Source organism: Melospiza georgiana, chromosome 6, assembly GCF_028018845.1.
Source record: "Melospiza georgiana isolate bMelGeo1 chromosome 6, bMelGeo1.pri, whole genome shotgun sequence".
Lineage (NCBI taxonomy): Eukaryota > Metazoa > Chordata > Aves > Passeriformes > Passerellidae > Melospiza > Melospiza georgiana.
The window spans coordinates 36,842,286-36,860,809 of record NC_080435.1 but is presented as its reverse complement, the minus strand read 5'-3'; the positions used below and the strand labels follow the sequence as shown (position 1 = coordinate 36,860,809).

The following is an 18,524-nucleotide window of genomic DNA, read 5'->3' as shown; positions in this document are numbered from 1 at the left end:
CGTTTGGCGGCGGAGCGGCGCGGCCCGGCACGGCACGGCTCGGCTCGGCTCGGCCCAGCGGGGCGCTGGCCCGTCCCGGCGGAGGGCGCGGCCCGTCCCGCCCCCGCGCCGCGCACGGCGCCAGCGGCCCGAGCGGCGGCACCACCTCGGCGGCGCTGGGCTGGGCTCCCCCCGCGCGTCTTTCGTCTTTCTCGCCGCCTTTTCCTGTCTGCATCCTCCCCGGTCCTCCCCCCCTCCCCCCCCGCCATTTTCACCCGGGAGGAGCTCGGCGGGACTTTCCTGAAACTTCGCGGGGAAACTCGCCTGGCGCCTCCGGGGCGGCCGCAAACTTTTCGCGGCGGTGCCCGACTCTGCCCCTCCGTCCGTGACTCCTCGGCTCCGGCGGCGGCTCCGGCGGGAAGTTTCCGATGAGTGCCCCTCCGCTGATCCGGCCGCCCAGCCCGCTGCCGCCGCCGGGTGCTGCTGCCGGCGGCGGCGTCGCCTTCCACCTCCAGATCGGGCTGAGCCGGGAGCCCGTGCTGCTGCTGCAGGACTCCTCGGGGGACTTCAGCCTCGCCCACGTCCGGGAAATGGCTTGCTCCATCGTAGACCAGAAGGTAAGAAGAAGGCCCTAAAGCGAGCCCCCTCCCCGCCAGCTCGGACCCGCTGCCCGCGGGCGCTGTTGTTGGCTGTGAACTTTCCTTTCCCGGCGGCTCTACTCCTGGGATAAACGAAACCCATCCCAAGCTCCCCGCCGCCGGCCCCGCTTCCTTGCCCCCGGCGCCCCACTTGTCTCTGCCGTGCCCCCCGCGACCCCGGTGCGGAGGAGGTGCTGTGCGGGATGCTCACATGCGAGCTTGACTTTTATTGTGCTGCCAGGGGATGGAGGTGCCTGTGCGAACTCTAAGCCGTTATTAAAAACAAACTCCGGCCGGATCTATCCGCTGCTTTTTAATGCTGCGGAAGGGGGGGCGTGGGGGGCAGAAAGCTGTCAGCTGTGATGGCAGCGCGGCGCCCCGGGGCAGTTCACGCTGTCCCGGCCTCTCCTGGGAAAGGAAAGTTTCCAATTAAAAAAAAAAAAAAAAAAAAAAAAAACCAAAAGGCAAACAGTAACAAGGAAAAGCCAACCCCGAGAGCCCAGGATTCAAAGCGGCGCGCAGCCTTTCCTTGTGCCGGGGGCCCCGCGGTGCTGCCCGGCTGGGGCGGGCGCTGCGCGGGGCGGGCGGCGCCGGGGCAGCCCCGCAGGTGGCCTTGGCGCGGGGGGCGCCGGGTCAGCCCCGGCGGGCGGCTCTGGGTCACCGGGCCGGCGGGGGGAGCCCCGCTGCCCGCGGGGAGCGCTCACCGCAGCCTCCGGAGCGGCACCGCCGTCAGGCGCGTTCACCTGCGCTCCGGGAAACTCGCGCTGTGCGCTGAAGTCCGCCCGGCTTCTGCCCCAGCCGCCGCTGCCTTTGTCTTCTCTGATTCCTCTGTTCTAACGATCCTGTTGTGTAATGAAGTTTTACTTTATACGTGTTTGTTGTGTGAAAGGCCCACAGATAAGAGTATCATAGTGATTGCAAAGGATAAAAAAGCCAGCCTAAATATTCAGAATTATTAAAATGGAAAGAAATTCTTCCTCTTCTCTCTTTGTTTTTATCAAGGTAAAAAAATTTCAAACGGGGATTGACTTTTTAGTTATTCTTTAAGTTGATAGCGTTGCCTTACATCTCTCTGTAGATCATCAACCTGAACTTCACCGAATAGTGGAACTCCTTTTTTGTTGAAGAGCAACTAACGAAGCATTTTCAAAAAAGTATAAAATATGCATCCATTTTCTAAATTCTTTATAGTTTAAGAAATGGCGACCTGCTTTTTAAAATTAAATTTTGGAGGAAGGTGTACCCTTTCACGTTACTGTATTTGTTTTTAAAGCTAACACTTGCCCCTTGTTCACATATACATCTGAAACAGCTTAAATGCATTCCATATTTCACCATTCAGAAGTTATTGTGCTAGCAATAGTGGAAAAGCTAAGATTGTTGTTTCATTGTTTCTATTTACTGTTCTTGAATAGTTAATTAATTAATGGGCTTACTGTAAGCTTGATTTTAAACCTCATTTCCTAACAATATGCCATTGTGTAAAGAAAATTAAATGTGCTGGCCTGTGCTCAAACAGTCAAACTTACTTGAGTGAGTACTGACATAAAAATTTTGAACACTAGTTTGTTGCAGTTTCATAATTATAAAAAGAGAGCATCATGTAGCTGCTTCTCTGCAGGGCACATTTGAATGAGGAACTTTCTTCTAGTCAGTTTCTCATAGCTGAAATATCTGCTTTCCCAAGGCAGTCGAGAGGGAAGTGGCTCAAAGAAAGGGAAAACTGGAAGAAAGGCTTTGGTTTGTTTGTTTTTATTTTCTTTTCTTGTTAAATTATAATACCTCCTCCACCCTGCAGAGCAATTCATATGTTATTTAGTCCTTAGAGCCTCCATTTTCAGCTTAAGACTGCAAGTGTATATACACAATATACATGATTTTATTGTTTCACTACCCTGATGGGATTGTTTGCGTATTCAAAGTTACTTGCCATAGTGGCAGAGACTTTAAAAAAGTTATGTGATATCTAAAACTGTTACGAGATAACTATTTGTGTGTTGTAGGTTCATGATTTTATCTTTCCCTGAAATGATTTGCAATGGTGTCTACTCTTGATTTTATAACAAAGATGTATTTACCTATCACAATCAAGCAGGAGACTACACTGTGAAGAATTTTATATTGAAATCTCATGTTATTTTGGAAGTCTCTCTGGGTCTGTAGAGTAGTGGTTAACTAGGCAACAATTTCCTTCGAAACTTCCTATTTGGTCTGGACAGTTGAAACAATATATAAGGATGAGAAATTGTGGTTTTGTTTTTCTTGATGGTTGTTATCTTACACTGCTAAAATCAACACTGTGTCTGTAGTGTGCTGTTAAATATTCAAGCAGTCCTCTTGCACACAGCTTTATTTTAGGATTGTGCTGACTTTTCTTCAGTATTGGAGTCAGATGATCTGCTTATAGGGAGCCTCTTCCATGGTGATGTGGGCATACCTGATTTCAGGTGATTATGACCCTTACTCTGCTCAGGTTTATGCACCCATTTAACGTACTCCAGTTCAAAATTTTTGTTAAATTGAAATAAACCTCTCAAAGTGTGCAGAATGGAGCATATCTAGGCCTGAGCAGGATGTTAATACTCTGTGTGTGTGTGTATAGATACATTTATGGGTGTATATACATATAGACACTCTATTCCTATATCTTTATATGGTGTTTTTGTCTATAAATAATATACATGTGAGTTCACATGCATAAATGCTCTCTTGCTTTTAATTTTGGTAGAGAGTATAATTACATTGATGATCTAATGTACATGACATGTAAAACGGAATGACCGAAGTGTGGCTTTTCCTCTATTTTCTGTAAGAGACGTTCCTTCAGAAGTTTTATCCTGAGATAACTGTAAAGAAACTTCCTCTACAGATTTGAAGATGAATTGGTACATACTGATTTCTGGCATAAATTCAAACACATTTCAATCTGTTAAGAAGTATTCTGAAGACAACAAAATTTGATTCCTTTGGGTTTGTGTGGTTTGCTTGTCTTGCTTAGAACTGGTGACATGAAAACCTTGGGACTTGTCAATGTGGGATTATTTTTTCTTCAGTTAAAATGGATTTTTAGCATTTAAGTGATGATGTAGTTGACAAGAAATGAGGATCAACTTTAAAATATATGGCAATGTTTGACTTCTAGGCTGGCGTCCCACAAGAACAGTGGGAGGATATTGTAAAATACAATCTTTGTTTTCTGAAGACAATTAGTGTGAATTATTGCCCTTTTTGTGTTAGCTGCCCACAGTAAAACCACTTCTCCAGGACAAAAGTGTAATGCGAAGTGCACTTTAACTGTATGGAATTACCATGTTACCAAAGACTTTTTATTCTAAAAAGACAAAGAAAGTAATCTTTATGCAACTTTTTAATACAAATTCATGCAAGTTTAATTTGAAGGAGATATTATTTGTGTTTTGTGTTTCTTGAAATTCTTTGTCATCGTTATAGCTCACATATGATGAGTTGGGGTACTGTAGTGGCATTGCCAAGTTTTGGAAACTTTGACTTCTCAAGTAAATACGATCATAAATAGTGAATAAGATCATATGTTGGCTTAGGCCTTCAGCACTTGAAGACTTAGAATTTATCAGGAATACAAAAATCATAAATACAATAAAAAAATGTGATCAGAAAGAGAGGAAATAAAATTTGAGCTGCATAGGCTGTATAGTTCAGACTGATTTATTAAAGTGGTGTTGTGGATGGTTTTCAGTGGTTTGAATAATTCTGCAATTTTACAGCGCGAAAAAAAAGTAATAAGGAGAGAGGCTATTTTGGGAAAGGGAAAGGACAAAAAGAAAAGTAGTTGGTTCAAGTAGCATACTGCAACTGGAATACTGTGCCCAGATTCATCTTTATGTAAAGTTATCTGGTGTTAAATTAGGAGAATTGCTACAAATCAAATCAAAAACCATTTTAAGAGTGTTCCTGAGAATTGAACCAAACACATTCAGGAGTAGGTATGCATTCACTTTTGCTTCTAGTTGTCATTATAAGGAAAATCTAACTTATTTATAAATAAATAAAAAAAGGAAAACAAAAATTAACTCAGTTTTGTTTTCTCAGGCTGGAATCTCTTGTGGCCTGAGCAGAGAAAGAATAAAATCTCTTCCAAAGGTTGATGTGAAAATATATTTATCTTTTTCTGCAATGTTTTTAAGCAGTCATGGAAAACTTGTGGGGTTTGTTTATGTGAATGATGGGAGATTTGTTTGTTTGTGGGTGTTTTTGTTTGGGTGGGCTTTTTTGTTTGTTTTCCCCCCAAACCTACACATTCTCCTAAAATAAACAAAAGCCGGGTGGTAATGAGATCAATTCCCTTAGAGTCGGATGGGGACTCAGTGTACATGAGATACTATAGAGATTTTTAGCTTCAGGATAAACAGAGAAACTGACAGGTTTTTGCCATGCTGACCTAAAGTCATATATCTTCATCCAAACATGCCAATGTAAACATTTCATGTATTCACAACAATGTTGTCTATGTTCTAGAAAAGTTATTCCAGGTGTGGTGTTTATTTGTGACAGTTAAATTCTCATGGTGTCTTTACTGGTGTACACTAGTAACAAAGTGTTAATTTTTTTTTCCCATGAAGTGAGGTTTTCTCAGCTCCTAATGTTTTCCTCTGCCTGTGTTGTGGAAGTATCAAGTAGTTAAATTGAATTTAAAAATGCAAGGTGCCTTGTTACTGTGCACATAAACATCTTCCAAACTCAAGGGAGACTTTTGATGTTTAGAGTTTAATCCTTTATTGACTTTACATTTATTTTTCTCCACCCTGAAAACTGTAAGTCGCTGTATGTAACATTAGTTTGTAGCTTAGTTATAGTTAGTTTTGAACCATATCTGAGAAGATACTAGTAAAATATAACTTCAGTGAAAGGGAGTCAGTCTGAGTTACTTTAAAGGAACTGGAGTTTTTAAGAAATGTTAACTCTGTTATGTAATCCATCATGCATCCAGATAAGGAAAATGGGTTTAATAGCTCTCAACTGTGTAGAGCATTTGAGAACTTCCTAGCTAATGATTAAAGACTATTGAATGCATTGTCATAGAATAAAAAATAAGATGTAGCTTTGGATAGAGGACAGCCTTGTAACCAAAGCACTTTACATCTTAATTTTTAAAGGAATTACAGAAGGAATGTGTTGATCTTGGGTTACTGATGCTGCTGGGGAAAGCACTCATGCTTTCCCCAGGAAATACATAATTTCCATAATGATTTAAAGGAAGTAGAAGATGAATAGGCATTTGAGATACTTCTCTCACTGCTGATGAGATTCAGCTCTGTTGCTGGAGAAAGGATGGAATTTATTCAATGAAGTTGCAACATTTCCCAGTCAGAGGTGCCATGTGGAAATAGTATGGCATGTACTTAATGAATTTGAAATACCCAAGGTCTGACTGTTCCATAGAAGACTTACTGAGTGTAAACCTGAGAATGCACAAAAAGCCCAGTGTGTCCTGAAAGTGTGGTGGGTTTATGAGATCTCTGCTGTGGCTCGCGGGAAACACCCTGGCATGTGTCAAGTCCTGTAAGGATTTGCTTGGACTTTGACTATAGGTGTTTTCCTGTCATTTCTGGAAATCTTTCACAGACATCTGAAATTAACTTGTTCTTCTACCTAGATTTTCTTTTCCCTCCTCTGTGTTTGGAGAAATCTGCCTGTATGGTTACCATATGTTCATACTGTGTTTACTTGCAAGGAAGCAAACACACTGAGTGAAGTCTGCATATTGTTACTTTTGGTGTCTTAATTTTACTGTATTTTGTATATGAAACTGTTTCAGTTAAAAACTTCTGCCAAATATGTGTTTGCTTTTTTTAGTGATTATGCTAGCAATTATTTTTAAGATACAAAAATGTAAAATTAAAAATTAGAGTAGAGACAATTCTCAGTCTCAATGTACTCAGTGTATATCTCAAGCACATGCATTGTTTGTGGATTTTTTTAAATTACAGTTGTGTAGGTCCTCTCTGGCTTCTTGACTGGTTGACATCAGACATGTTTATGTTGATGTTATGTAATCTGGTTGTGGTTACATAGTTGCAATCAAGTATATAATTAAAATATCTCTTTCAAGTGTTTATCTGAAGTGCAGGTGAACTGTCCTCTAAAATATTTGATTAATCTTCCCGGTAGGACTTCCCTGTAGATACACGCTGTATATGTGGTGTATCTTTTCGTATGTCTTTAGTCAGTGGTAGCAGTTGACTTGGATATGTTTCTTGTTGCTTGGAGGAAGACTTCCCTTTCTTCTGGAGCTATTACATGCCTTTTGCATACTGTCAAATTGTCATTTGTAAACTCTTCCTTATGGTGTGTTCTGCTAAAATCATGGAATGATTAGTGGTTGGAAGGCCACTAATTCTGATTCTGTGACCTTAATGATCACAGAATCACGCAATGGGTGAGGTTGCTCAGAGTTGGCCTCTGGGCTGCAAGTGTACATTGACAGCTCATGTTGAGCTTTTTGATCCACAAACATCCTGAAGTCTCTCCCCAGGGAGAGATCCCTTCTCCACCCAGGCTGTATTTATGCGGGGATTGCCTTGATCCAGGTGCAGGACCTTGCATTTGTCTCTTTGAACTTCCTGAGGTTTGCACAAGCCCCCATTTAAAGCCTGTCAGGGACCCTCTGGGTGGCTTCCCTTCCCTCCAGCTCATCAATTGCACCACACAGCTCGGTGTCAGCAGCAAGCTTGCTGAGGGTGCTATCAGTCCTAACATCAGTAAAGATGTTAAAAATTCCCATTTCAGTACTGAGGAGAATCCGCTCCTCATTGCTTTCTGTTGGATATTGAGCTGGTCACCACAACTCTTGAGTCCTACCATAGAGCCAAATTTTATCTACTGAAAGGTCCATCCATTAAATCCACATCTCTTCACCTTACAGAAGAGGATGTCCTGCAGCACAGTGTCAACTGCTTTGCACAAGTCCACGTATATAATGTCCTGTGCTCTTCCCTCATCCACTGCTGCTGTAACCCCATTGTGGAAGGCCACCAAATTTCTCAGGTGTGATTTGCCTTGAGTGAAGCCATTGGTGAAGCTAGCTGTCACCAATCACCTTGTTATTTTCCATGTGCTTTAGCATAGTGTCCAAGAGGAGCTGCTCCATGATTTTGCCAGGCACCAAGGTGAGAAAATAGTTGTTTCATTTTTCCATATCAGTCTTGAGTGTCAGTTTTGCAGGGTTGATGGTAGAGATTCTGCTAGAAAGGCTGCCTCAATTTTGTAAACTTGTCTCACTTGCTCCAAAATAACCTGCTCTGCTCTGGCATCCCTTTTGTTTACATTTTCCTTGCTTGTGGTTTTGGCATGAACATCCAGGATTTTGCAGACCAAAACAGATTTCTTTCACAGGCTTTCAACTTTTTCCTTCTTCATGCGCTTTTAGTACTGGTAAATGAGCTCTTGCTTTTTGATACTTTTTTTTCTTTTTAAACATTTCTATCCAGGAAATGGTCTAAAATGATGGCAGACTTGTTGTCACTCAAAAACTGTGTTTATGATTAAAATAAATTTTGAATATCAGCTTTTGATCATTGAAAGTATACAATATTGTTGTATGCGCTTCATGAAAGTAAGCTACTTCATGAAGCAGATTTTTGCTTTCTAAATGCTCTTCTATTTTATCTGCTGAAACAACATATAAGGTTGGCAGGGTAGTGTAGTGCATCACACTATGTTGAGATAGTACTGTGGATATATTGCAGTGATTTGTGCATAGACATAAAATTAGGCATAAATTAAAGAGTATATCTGTCGTCTGCTTTCTCTTCCTCCACCTATTTGTGGCTTCCTTTTTCTTGTTCCTTGTATGTGTTTTCTTCTTCAGCTGAGGAAAATTTTGTCAAGAGGTAGGCTTTCACTTCTCCAACTATACAATGTTTGTGTTCATGTAGTGATTGTATCTCTTATGCAGCCTGTTGTGTATGCCTCTTCTGGAGTCAGAACCACATCAGAAACAGTATTATGACATTCAAGATAAAGCATAGGTAATTATTTTGATAAAAAATTATCAATTTTTTAAAATTAAGAAGCATGAATGTACATCTAGTTCTTGGCTGTTTTCTAAGAGAGAAAAATAGGCATTTAAAGACTTTGATTACTGGTTGGCATAAAAAGGTCTTCCCAATGTGAATTTAGGCCCAAGGTGTATACTAAGATCTAAATAAAGATCTATACTAAAGATCCACTAAGAGAAGCTGCAAACCATGACCATGGTTGCCAGCTCTAAGCCTCTACCTTGCATATTTTAAAAGAGCTGAATCTGAACATGTCCTGTGTAGTCTGAAAGAACGTTCTATTTCTTCTTTCTTCAAATTATTTTTAAAAAAATTAGCTTTGAGAAATAATTTTTCCCAAGTGTTAGAAGGAGTTTTTGTCAACAGCTTGTCAGATGCAAAAGCACAGAGGAGACACAGCTGGGTCTGGGCAAAACATTCTGGCTGTGAGGCCATTTTCATGAAAGATGCTTGTCCTTAAAAACATCAAATTACCTATTGTCTGATCTTTCCCTCTGAGACCTCCCTTTACATAACAATAGAAATACAAATGTATGTGGGCCATAGTGGTCAAGCATACCCTGCTCTCCCTGTCAGCAGTGCTGTATGTCCTTTTGTGATTTATGGGTCCTAGCCTAGGGTCTGATTCAGGCTGAAACATTTCTTAAAGCCCCTTAGAACCTTGGGCCACAAAGAGTTAAACTTCTTAAATTGTGTTATTAATCCATGGAGTGAGGGTCTGTGCCATGAGGAAACCTCACTGATAAGGAGATGACAGTATGAGCTGATGCTTTCTGTTAAGCTGTAATAATTTTCCCATTTTGCTCTGAGGTTCAACCCCCTTTTGGATCAGCTTTTAAGGGCTGGATTACAGGTTTGCTGTCTATGTGACAGGCCTCCAGGTGTGCTGATCATGCTGTCTAATATTGTAAGTGCTGTTCTTATCTCTCTGAGGATTGTGTTGCCACCCAAAATCAAGTACATCTAGGAAAATGTGAAAATACCAGAATAGTAAAAACACACATACCGTAGATAGCTGAAAGGTTGAACTCATGTCTTTGTTCTGTTATATTTATTATACTTACCTCTAAATAGAAGGAATGCAGCAAAATATGTAGAATATGAGTAGGAGTCTGTTCAATTCCAAACCCACATGATTTTCACTGCATTTTTTCCTAAAGAGTTGGCTGTCCTACGCTTGAAAAAAAAGTTGAGTGAAAATTGAAACAATCTGGTCAAAGTCTATGTGCACTTATATGGATGGAGAGAATTAAGTTAGGGAAAAAGATCTCTTGATTTCAGACTATGTGATTTGCTGATTTCTGGAGGAAAAATAAACATTGCTGTCTGTATGTTATCCTTCTCATGTAACAGTATACCTACAGGCCATTTTGTCACAAGGCAAATTGTCATAGCAGCAAGAGTTCAGGTAACTGTAACAGATTGTCAGGCAGAAAATATAGTCAAATCAAATAGTTCAGAAAATAAAAATACTTGTCCTCTACATCTAGAAATGTCTCTCTGGTATATCTTTAATCTATGTTTATGATCATGTATCATGCCATGTGGACTTGACCCAGGGATTGACATGTTTTTCAAACCTTACAAAGAAATGCTAGTGTCCTGACTTTCAGTTCTTAAACTAGTATAAATGAACATCCAATGTAAACCTCTTTCTTTCTTTCATTGGATTACTTTTATTTAGCAACTCTCACAAAACTGGGGAGGCTCTGAGCTGTATTCTGGTGCTAAATTGGTTCTTGATGTGACCCCTGAAGAGGAGTTTACAAAGCTGATAGAGCTAAACTCTTCCACCTGGTGACAGGGGCTGAAACCAAGAACTGAGAGTTATGGTTTGAAAGAGATTCAGATTGGACACTAGGTTAAAATTTCTTTGATAGCAGAGCCGTGCAATATTGCAACAGGTACCCAGTGAGATGGTGGAGACTTCATCCTTCATTTTTGCACTTGGGTAAACAAAACTTTGTGTCGATGATAGTTCAGCTATAAGAGAGAAGTCAGACTAGATAACTTTCAGAGGTTCTGATGTTTCTGTGATTCTCAGAGTATGTGGTGAATCTTTGTTTATATTTGTCCATTTGTTACATTAATGCCTAATAGATATTAGGTGGCCTGTAATATAATGGAACCTTATTATAAATTGCTATATTTTGTGTACAGGGAACAAGTCCCTCTCTCCTTTCAGTGTTTTGCAGTCAAGGTGTAGTGGACAGGTGGTGATTACACCACATCTTAAACTCCATTGAATGATATCTCAGCATTTAAAGTCAGCAGTTTATTGGCAGTATCTTTGAAAAAAACTCCTATGAGAAATCCATCTTGGGTGGTGGGCAAAAGCACAGTAATTCCTTAAGGAAAATTATTAATAAAAACTACACCAATCCTTTCCATATGAAGTAAAGACCTCAGATCTTACAGATTAGACATAAAGAGCAGTTAGAGGAATGGTCTGCTGAGTTGTCTATTGTTATGGAATGGTGGTGGGTTGGTCTGTGCAGAGATGAAAGGAAGGAGTGATACAATGAAGTAACACACCCATCTGTTGTAAATTCGTTTCAAATGAAACAATGTACAACTTCTCAAGGAGGGAAGATGATACAGTGCTTGAGAAATGAGCTGAGGAGTACATGTTTGATTTATCTGTCTTTGCAGGGAGGACACGTGCGTGTTAGAGGTGCTTTGCAGGGCAGAAGATGCAGGGCACGTTATTTATTAGGGCTTGGTAGGAAGACCAAGGTAACAGCCCAGCTAAAATTGGTGTTTGTTGTATTGCTTCTTGTTTTAACTCCTCTTTCACCTGTGCTTATTTTTCCTGTGCTTCTTAACAGGCTTTTATTGACTGGTGACATGTAATCTAGGCATATAAAATTAATGTCCTGGGCTGGTAGACAGTTGAGTAAACTAAGGGCATGCAGTTCAACCTAAAACTTGGCTGCTGATTTTTCAACATATTTTTATGTGCTGTGCATTCCCAGTTAGCACATATGTGCAATTGTTTGTTTAAAGTGAAGAATGTTAACAACACTTGGTAGCATTCAGAGCACTGTTTCATACTGCAGTCACATAATTTTGTTAAATACCTTAGTCTACCCAGAAGTAAATAATTAATGTTGTTTAAAAAGGGAAAAATAAATTTGTGTCAGTTTTACTAACAGCTGAGCAAGTGTTATTTTCTTGGGTATAATATAGTGAGGAGAGTATAGTCCTTGTGAAGACTGATACGTGAAACAAGAATTTCTAAACTTTTAAAAAAGCTACTGAATATCACACCTGTTTGTGCAATGGTGGCCTAAGAACAAAAAACTTCATCACATCAATTTAAAAGGTCAGCAAATATCTGCTTCCTTGTTTGAGAGGTCAATAATCCCTATGTAAAAAGTTGCTTCAGGAAAAGATCTGAAGGGAAAAATAACTTGTTTGTTAGTCCCAGTGCTGTACAGAGTGTATCTCCATCAGTTGATACAGAGTATGTCTCCATCAATTGCTGGTGAGTGAAGCTACACTACTTAATTTAGAAAGCATATTTTTATTCTGTTAACTGAATTTTTGAGTAATGATGTCACTGTTTCCCCCCTCTATTTAGCAGTAGAAGAGAGAGTTTCTGAAAACACCAAAAAATCGTTACATAACAAGAGGGGCTTTCCAAAGAGCAAGTCAAAGCTTAATTTCCATCTTTTGAATAGGAATGCATAAAAATCTTTCACTAGTGTGGCTTGATTGTTATCCTTTTCTTTTCCTTATGTGTTTCAAAGAAAAAAATGTTGAATGTCACTTGCCATGTTGAGAACATGCTTAAATGAGTACGGATAAAGTATAGGATAAAAGTTTAAAAAAAAATTGAATCTGCACCTTATGATAACTACATTTATAATTATTTTCTTTTAATCCAAGAATGATGCTGTTTTTGATTCCAGAGTTTGCATTTAGATTCTTATAAAATGATAATCAACCAGCTCTGTGACAATTTGAAAATGCATGAAGCTTTAAATTAGAATAATCTGTATTTTTGTTCTTTCTCTGGATGTCAGTGGGGGAATGGGAACAAATAACAGGTGAATTGAGTGGTTAGTATCAAAAGAACTGGATCTTGTTTTTTTTCTGAGAATTAAGTTGCTTTTTACTCTTTCATCCCTGCCCTCTCGTGCCCAGGTTTTTTGGGTTTTTTGGTTTTTTTTTCATATTTATCAAATTTAGTTACATTTGATGAAAAACTAGTAATAGCAAAGAAAACTTAGTTCTGATTTTTTCAAAGAGGCTGACATTTGGGTAGAACAAGGGGCCAAGTGATGTTACTGAAGGGAGGCTGCCTTGGACTTCAGGTTTTTAGTAGGAGAGAATTCATATGGGATTCAAACATTTCAATAGGCTTAAGCATGGAAAAATGTGTGTCAGAATTCACAAGCTATTGTGAGACAAATACTTTGGAAATCAAGCTTTATTATTACCAGATTAAATGGATGCAAATCATTGGGCATCCTTGGATTTAGTTTTGCCTTCTAGTTTGCCTCAGCAGATAGCACTAAAGAAGATTGTTACTGGGCTCTCTAGTTATGTGTAATTTCTTAAATATTGGTAGAATATTAATATGCTTTCCTAAAATTAGTTGTTTGTTATAAAGGCTTTTCATCCCTGCACTGCAGAGGGGCTGTGCTGCTGTTGTAGCCAACACTGCATGTTTACTCAGCTTACAGGACTGGCTCCATGGGGAGCACACTGATGTGGAGATGAAATTTAACTTCTTGCAGGTTTTGATAGCATTTGAGCTTTCCTGTGGTACCTGCAGTGTTCAAAAGTTTAATTCTGAAATCAATTTGGACCAATTAAAGATAGAGTAGTCTTTCAAGTTAATAAACAATCTAAAAGTTCTAATAAAGATCTAAGTTATTGATCTGTCCTAGGCAATATTCTGAGTTTTTACTGTCTTACTTTTAGACTTCCCCCTTTCCCCATCTGGTCCCTAGTGTATTTGGTACCTACATTCTTATGTTTTCAGTTGTTATTACTTGGGTTATGTATGATGTCAAGGATTTCTGAGTAGTGTTGAAGTCATTTACAGGGCTGCCAGGTGCAAATGAGGTCTGGTGCACTCAGCCCAAGAAGGCTCTGGGTAGCAATTGTGTGCAGAAAGGTGGATAATGGCCATTGGAGATTTCCCTGGTTAGGTGTTACACTGTCAGTGAACAGTGTATCGGCAACTCTTGTCCCTGATTTTAGGTAATGATCAACTTATAATGTTTGTTAATTACAAAATAGAAACCAAAAAGCTTTTAAATATATACGTTCAAGTAAATTGTTGTGAGGGGAGGAAGTTTTTAAATTTTTTTGGTTGAATTTTTATTCAGGAAAAAAAGTGAAACACACTTGTTCTTTGTGTAATATGTGTATATCTGCTCGGTGTCTTCAGTTGTGTGCCAGGTTGTGCTACAGCCAGGTAAGCAAGCTGCTATTGCTACAAAGACAAATTTCAGCTAGCAGCTCTAGAAACAGAGGCATGATTTGAAAGTGGTTGTTTGTCTTAGTAGGTATTTGTTTTCTTCTGACAGGAGGGGGGAAAAAAGATCTTTCCAGCACTTTACCTGTATTTATTTTCACATTTCTATTTCCTTGTGTGCAGACTTGCTTATGTCACACAGTTTCAAACACTGTTTATCTTCCACCCTCTGCTTTCTGAAACTACATTGATGTGTCTCAGCTGTCTTTTCTTCTACCAAATCCCTAACTAATGACAAAATGGTGCTTTAAAAATTAATCAGACTGTTTATGGGGGAATGAAAGAGTGATCTGCATGCAATCACTTTATCCAAAGAGAAGAAAAATAGTCAAACACATAAATTAATAGTGCATAAAAAAGCTTAAGAGTTAGAAGTGTGTACACTGCTGTATTTTGTTAAAAGTTCTTACGGCTCCTCAATTTTATTTTTCAACCCATTTTTAAAATGTATTACTACAAATGAATCAAATGTGACTCATAAATCTGAAGGCATGTTGGATGTAGTTGTGTTAGAGTATTCAAAAATTTTTGAAATTCAAATTTTGAATTTTGAAGTGTTTATAAAGCTGTGTAGCATCATGGTTTTCAAAGCAAAGTGTTCTAATTTTACACATTTTTTTGGTCGTACTTAAAGATTTTTAAATTAATTATGTATTTTTATCTCTTAACAGCAAGTACCAGCTTGCTGCAGGTAGGAAATAAATGACTAGTTTATCTTGTGTTATTTTTCCTACTGAATATATGTTGCAATTTTTTTCAAGTGTCATTATGGCTATGCTAACCCCTTTTCTTGATAAAAAATAATCAAGAAAGTCTCAATTTCACTGTAACTGACCAAGAAAAGAGCCTGTGAGAGTTAAGAAAAGATGATGAATTCTGTATTTTACTATGTGTTTCCACTACTTGGTTTTATATATGGATTTGAGTGAAGTTATGGATCATCTGAGACAGTAGTTTATCTTGTCTGGGTTATGTGGAAATCAGTTGTATTTTCCCTGAAGAATGCCTCTACCTTACAGGTTTTTTTGTAAAATCCAGCCAAACATTTTGCATACTGATGAAATTTGAAAATGTGTTAATTTTGCAGGCTTTCTCAATGATATTATGTGCAATCTCTCTAGAGGCCTTTTAAAAATAGATGTAGTGTAATTCGGATTTATCAACAGAAATCCAGCCACACATACGAAAATTATAATGTGATCTCTCCTCCCCAAAATCAAGACAGTGAAAATCAGTTTAATGAACCTGAGGGCTAAATGAAGACATTTCAGTGACTTCTTATCCATCACTAATATTCTCTGTAGGAGTTAAGTAAATGGGATGGTTGTTGAACAATGCCTATTCAGTCAGCTTAACATCTACACCCTAAAACTCTCAAATCTGTCTCTCAGTATCCTAAGTGGTCTCCTTTTTCATATTGGACAAGATTCAGAAATGTGCAGCCTTGACTTTTGCTAAAATATTTAGGATGTCTCCAAGATCAATTAAAATTTGCAATATGGTAGCAGGTGCAGATATGTTGCATATTGAAAGGCATACTGTATTTCAGTTGTAAACTGATTTAAGTTTTTTGTATTTGTGAGGTTGCTTCTGAAAAGGTTGGAAAATCCTTCTGGTTGAAAGCAGCAAGATGGTGTGATTTTCCAGAATCTTCTGGTCTAAACTGACCAGCATGTCTAAAAACGTGCAGAAAATTGCCATGCTTTAATAGGATAAATTGGTTCATGCTTCACATATATTGGGAACTTTATGATATAGCAGTAAAATGTACATTTAAAACCTTTGGTCATATTATTTCTGCTTATAGCCATAAATCTGAGCAAAAACTAGATCCTCTGAAGTTATCTTCAATTTGAGTGTTTGGTTGTTATGGTATTAGTATGCGTGAATGCTTATGAAAAAGGGTGTGCAGCTGAATGGGTGTGCTCTTGCTCATCATACACTAAACCTAATTTGTTTGATCTTTGTCTCATGAAATGTGGAGGAAATCTGAACTAGAGTTCTAATAATTGTTGATTGCATCCATTTTTTTCCTCTCCAATTAAAAATGGAATTACATTTTGTGTGACCTGCTTGGGATAATCGTGGAGCAGATTCACGATTTAATCTGCTGTGTTGTCATGACATAGGAAATCAGTTGAGTAAGCAATGACCAATGCAATTAGAATAGGTAACTCAATTTGAAAAGTCGGGGGCAAGGTGAGAAAAAATAGCTGGAAATGTGTTTATGTTTTGGGAATATTTGACTAAGAGCAAGGGCAATTTGTTTTGAACTACAGAAACTACAAAAATACAGATCTAGGTTAGATATGTAGCGTTTTGGAACATTTTGGTTTGTCTTTATGGAGAGGGGATTGTAGAGGAAGAATTCTTTAACAAAACAGAAGATTTGGCTTGCCGAATTAATTTAGTTCAAAAAGCCTTTACAACTTAATCTGACGAGCATAACTGACAAGTATCAGTTACATTTTTATTTCCAGCTTTTTGTTAAGAAAATGTAATTTATTCCCACAGACAAGCATAAATATTACATTTTATGCAATGGACAATGTATAATTAAACTCAGGAATAGTACGCTGAAAAACATACAAGGAAATGCTGTGCACAGTTTTAGCCCAGGATGAATCTTGTGTTTTAGTCTTGACTGTGTTCTTCCAAGGAGAACAAATTTGTTTTAAACTGACTTGGAAAAATACTGCACTTCTACTTTGGTTAGAGTTTGAGGCTGTAAAACTTTAATGTGATTTGACTTTACATCTTAAGAATTTAATTATATTTAAAGCAAGGCCTTTACTGAATATTAAGGTAGTAATGTCCTTAATGCTCTCTGTAGCTGACACGGATTTTCTCTTTCTGTCAAGAGGAGGATAGTTACCTGCATTCCTTCAAGTAAATTAAGCTGCAGTAAAATAAATACTTGAGCCTGGATGGAAGTGGTCATTTAGATCTGATCTCAAAGCCTTGAGAAATAGTTGCGTGTGAACTTTTGAATTTGCCATACACTTCCAGTGTTAGGTTGTTTTGTGTTTGTTTTTCCATCAACTGTTTGCACATGCATGCTTCTTGCATAGCTCCCTGAATGTCAGCCAGCACTTGAGGGCACTTGAGATTGTGTATCTACAAAAGGAATCTGTTTCCTGGGGAACCTGAAGGTTTTTCTTCTTTTAGGTTTTGAATTCTTTTTGTGCAAGCCCAACAATTCTTTCAGAGCTATAGAAATACTTAGATACCAGTTTTAGGAAACACAAGTGGTATGTGAGTGAGTTCTTACTAGTCAGTGCATGTGCTACTCTAGCTGCAAGAAACAGCCCTTGGAAGAAACAAATTTTCAGAGCCTCTCCCCAGCATTACATGAGTGAATAGGATTTTTGGAATGAAAAGTAGTGAGCAAAAACATAGTGGAATTTACTGACTGAAATAATGGAAGAAGTGTACCCATTTAAAAAAAATATTAATATCTATTAATTTTTTTTTAAACCTGAGAATAAGATGCTCTATAAAATGTGCAAACTGAGGTTGACCTTTGAAAAAGTAGAAGACAATTAGGGCAGAGCTGTAAAACTATTGACATCTGGTTCTTTATGCAACATCTGTATCTGGAACCACTTACATGCTATGTTCTAAGTTATTTGCAATAGTAGAGCAGGAAATCATGTTTGTACAGCTCACTGCACAAATACATTGAAGTAGTGAATATCTAGTAGATTTAAAGTGATAGGTCCATGCTAGAGAAGGGCAACATGAAAGAATCATAGAATGTTAAGGGGTTAGAGGGGAACGTAAAGATCATCATCATCATCTGGTCCCACCCTGCTGCCATGGGCAGGGACACCAAGATCACTAGATCCTTGTCCACTCTGGCCTTGAACACTGCCAGAGTTGTCTAACACTGCTGTGGGTTGTCTAACCACCCTCACAGTGGAAAAGGTCTTTCTAATATCACACTCAAGTTTCCCCTCTTTCAATGTGTGCCCATTGCTCCTTGTCCTATCAGTAGAGTTCCTGATGGAGAGTCCCTCTCCAGCTTTCCTGTAGGTCCCATTGAGATACTGAAAGGTTGCTGTGAGCTCTCCATGCAACCTTCTCTTTTCCAGTCTGATTTGTTGCAGATTTTGAAGTGTATCTGGTGAATAAGGCTGGGAGAAAACTGGTAAAAGAGAAGAGAGAATGGCATAGTTTACAAAGTTGAGTGCCATTTTTTGTGTTTATATTTCTTCCCATACCTACTGCCAGATTGCTTTGTGGAGCAAGTCAAGTAACTAATACTGCTCTGTTGCTTTCTGTCTGCTCAGTCCATGAGACCTGACTTGCTAAAGCATCAGAGCCTGCAACTGCTACTTCAAGAAGTGCTTCATTTTGAATGAATTAAACATTATATAA

The 18,524-nt window shown here is 38.9% G+C and overlaps 1 protein-coding gene across 2 annotated transcripts in view; it reads left to right on the top strand.

Moving 5' to 3' along the window:
• Nucleotides 1-299: 299 nt before the first annotated feature.
• PRKD1 (protein kinase D1) overlaps nucleotides 300-18,524 on the top strand; it is a 116,010-nt gene continuing 97,785 nt past the window's right edge. For both annotated transcript variants that reach the window (XM_058025915.1, XM_058025914.1), the window contains exon 1: nucleotides 300-596. In XM_058025915.1, coding sequence (XP_057881898.1) covers nucleotides 408-596 — 189 coding nt within the window. In that variant the 5' untranslated portion in view covers nucleotides 300-407. The remainder of the gene's footprint in view (nucleotides 597-18,524) is intronic.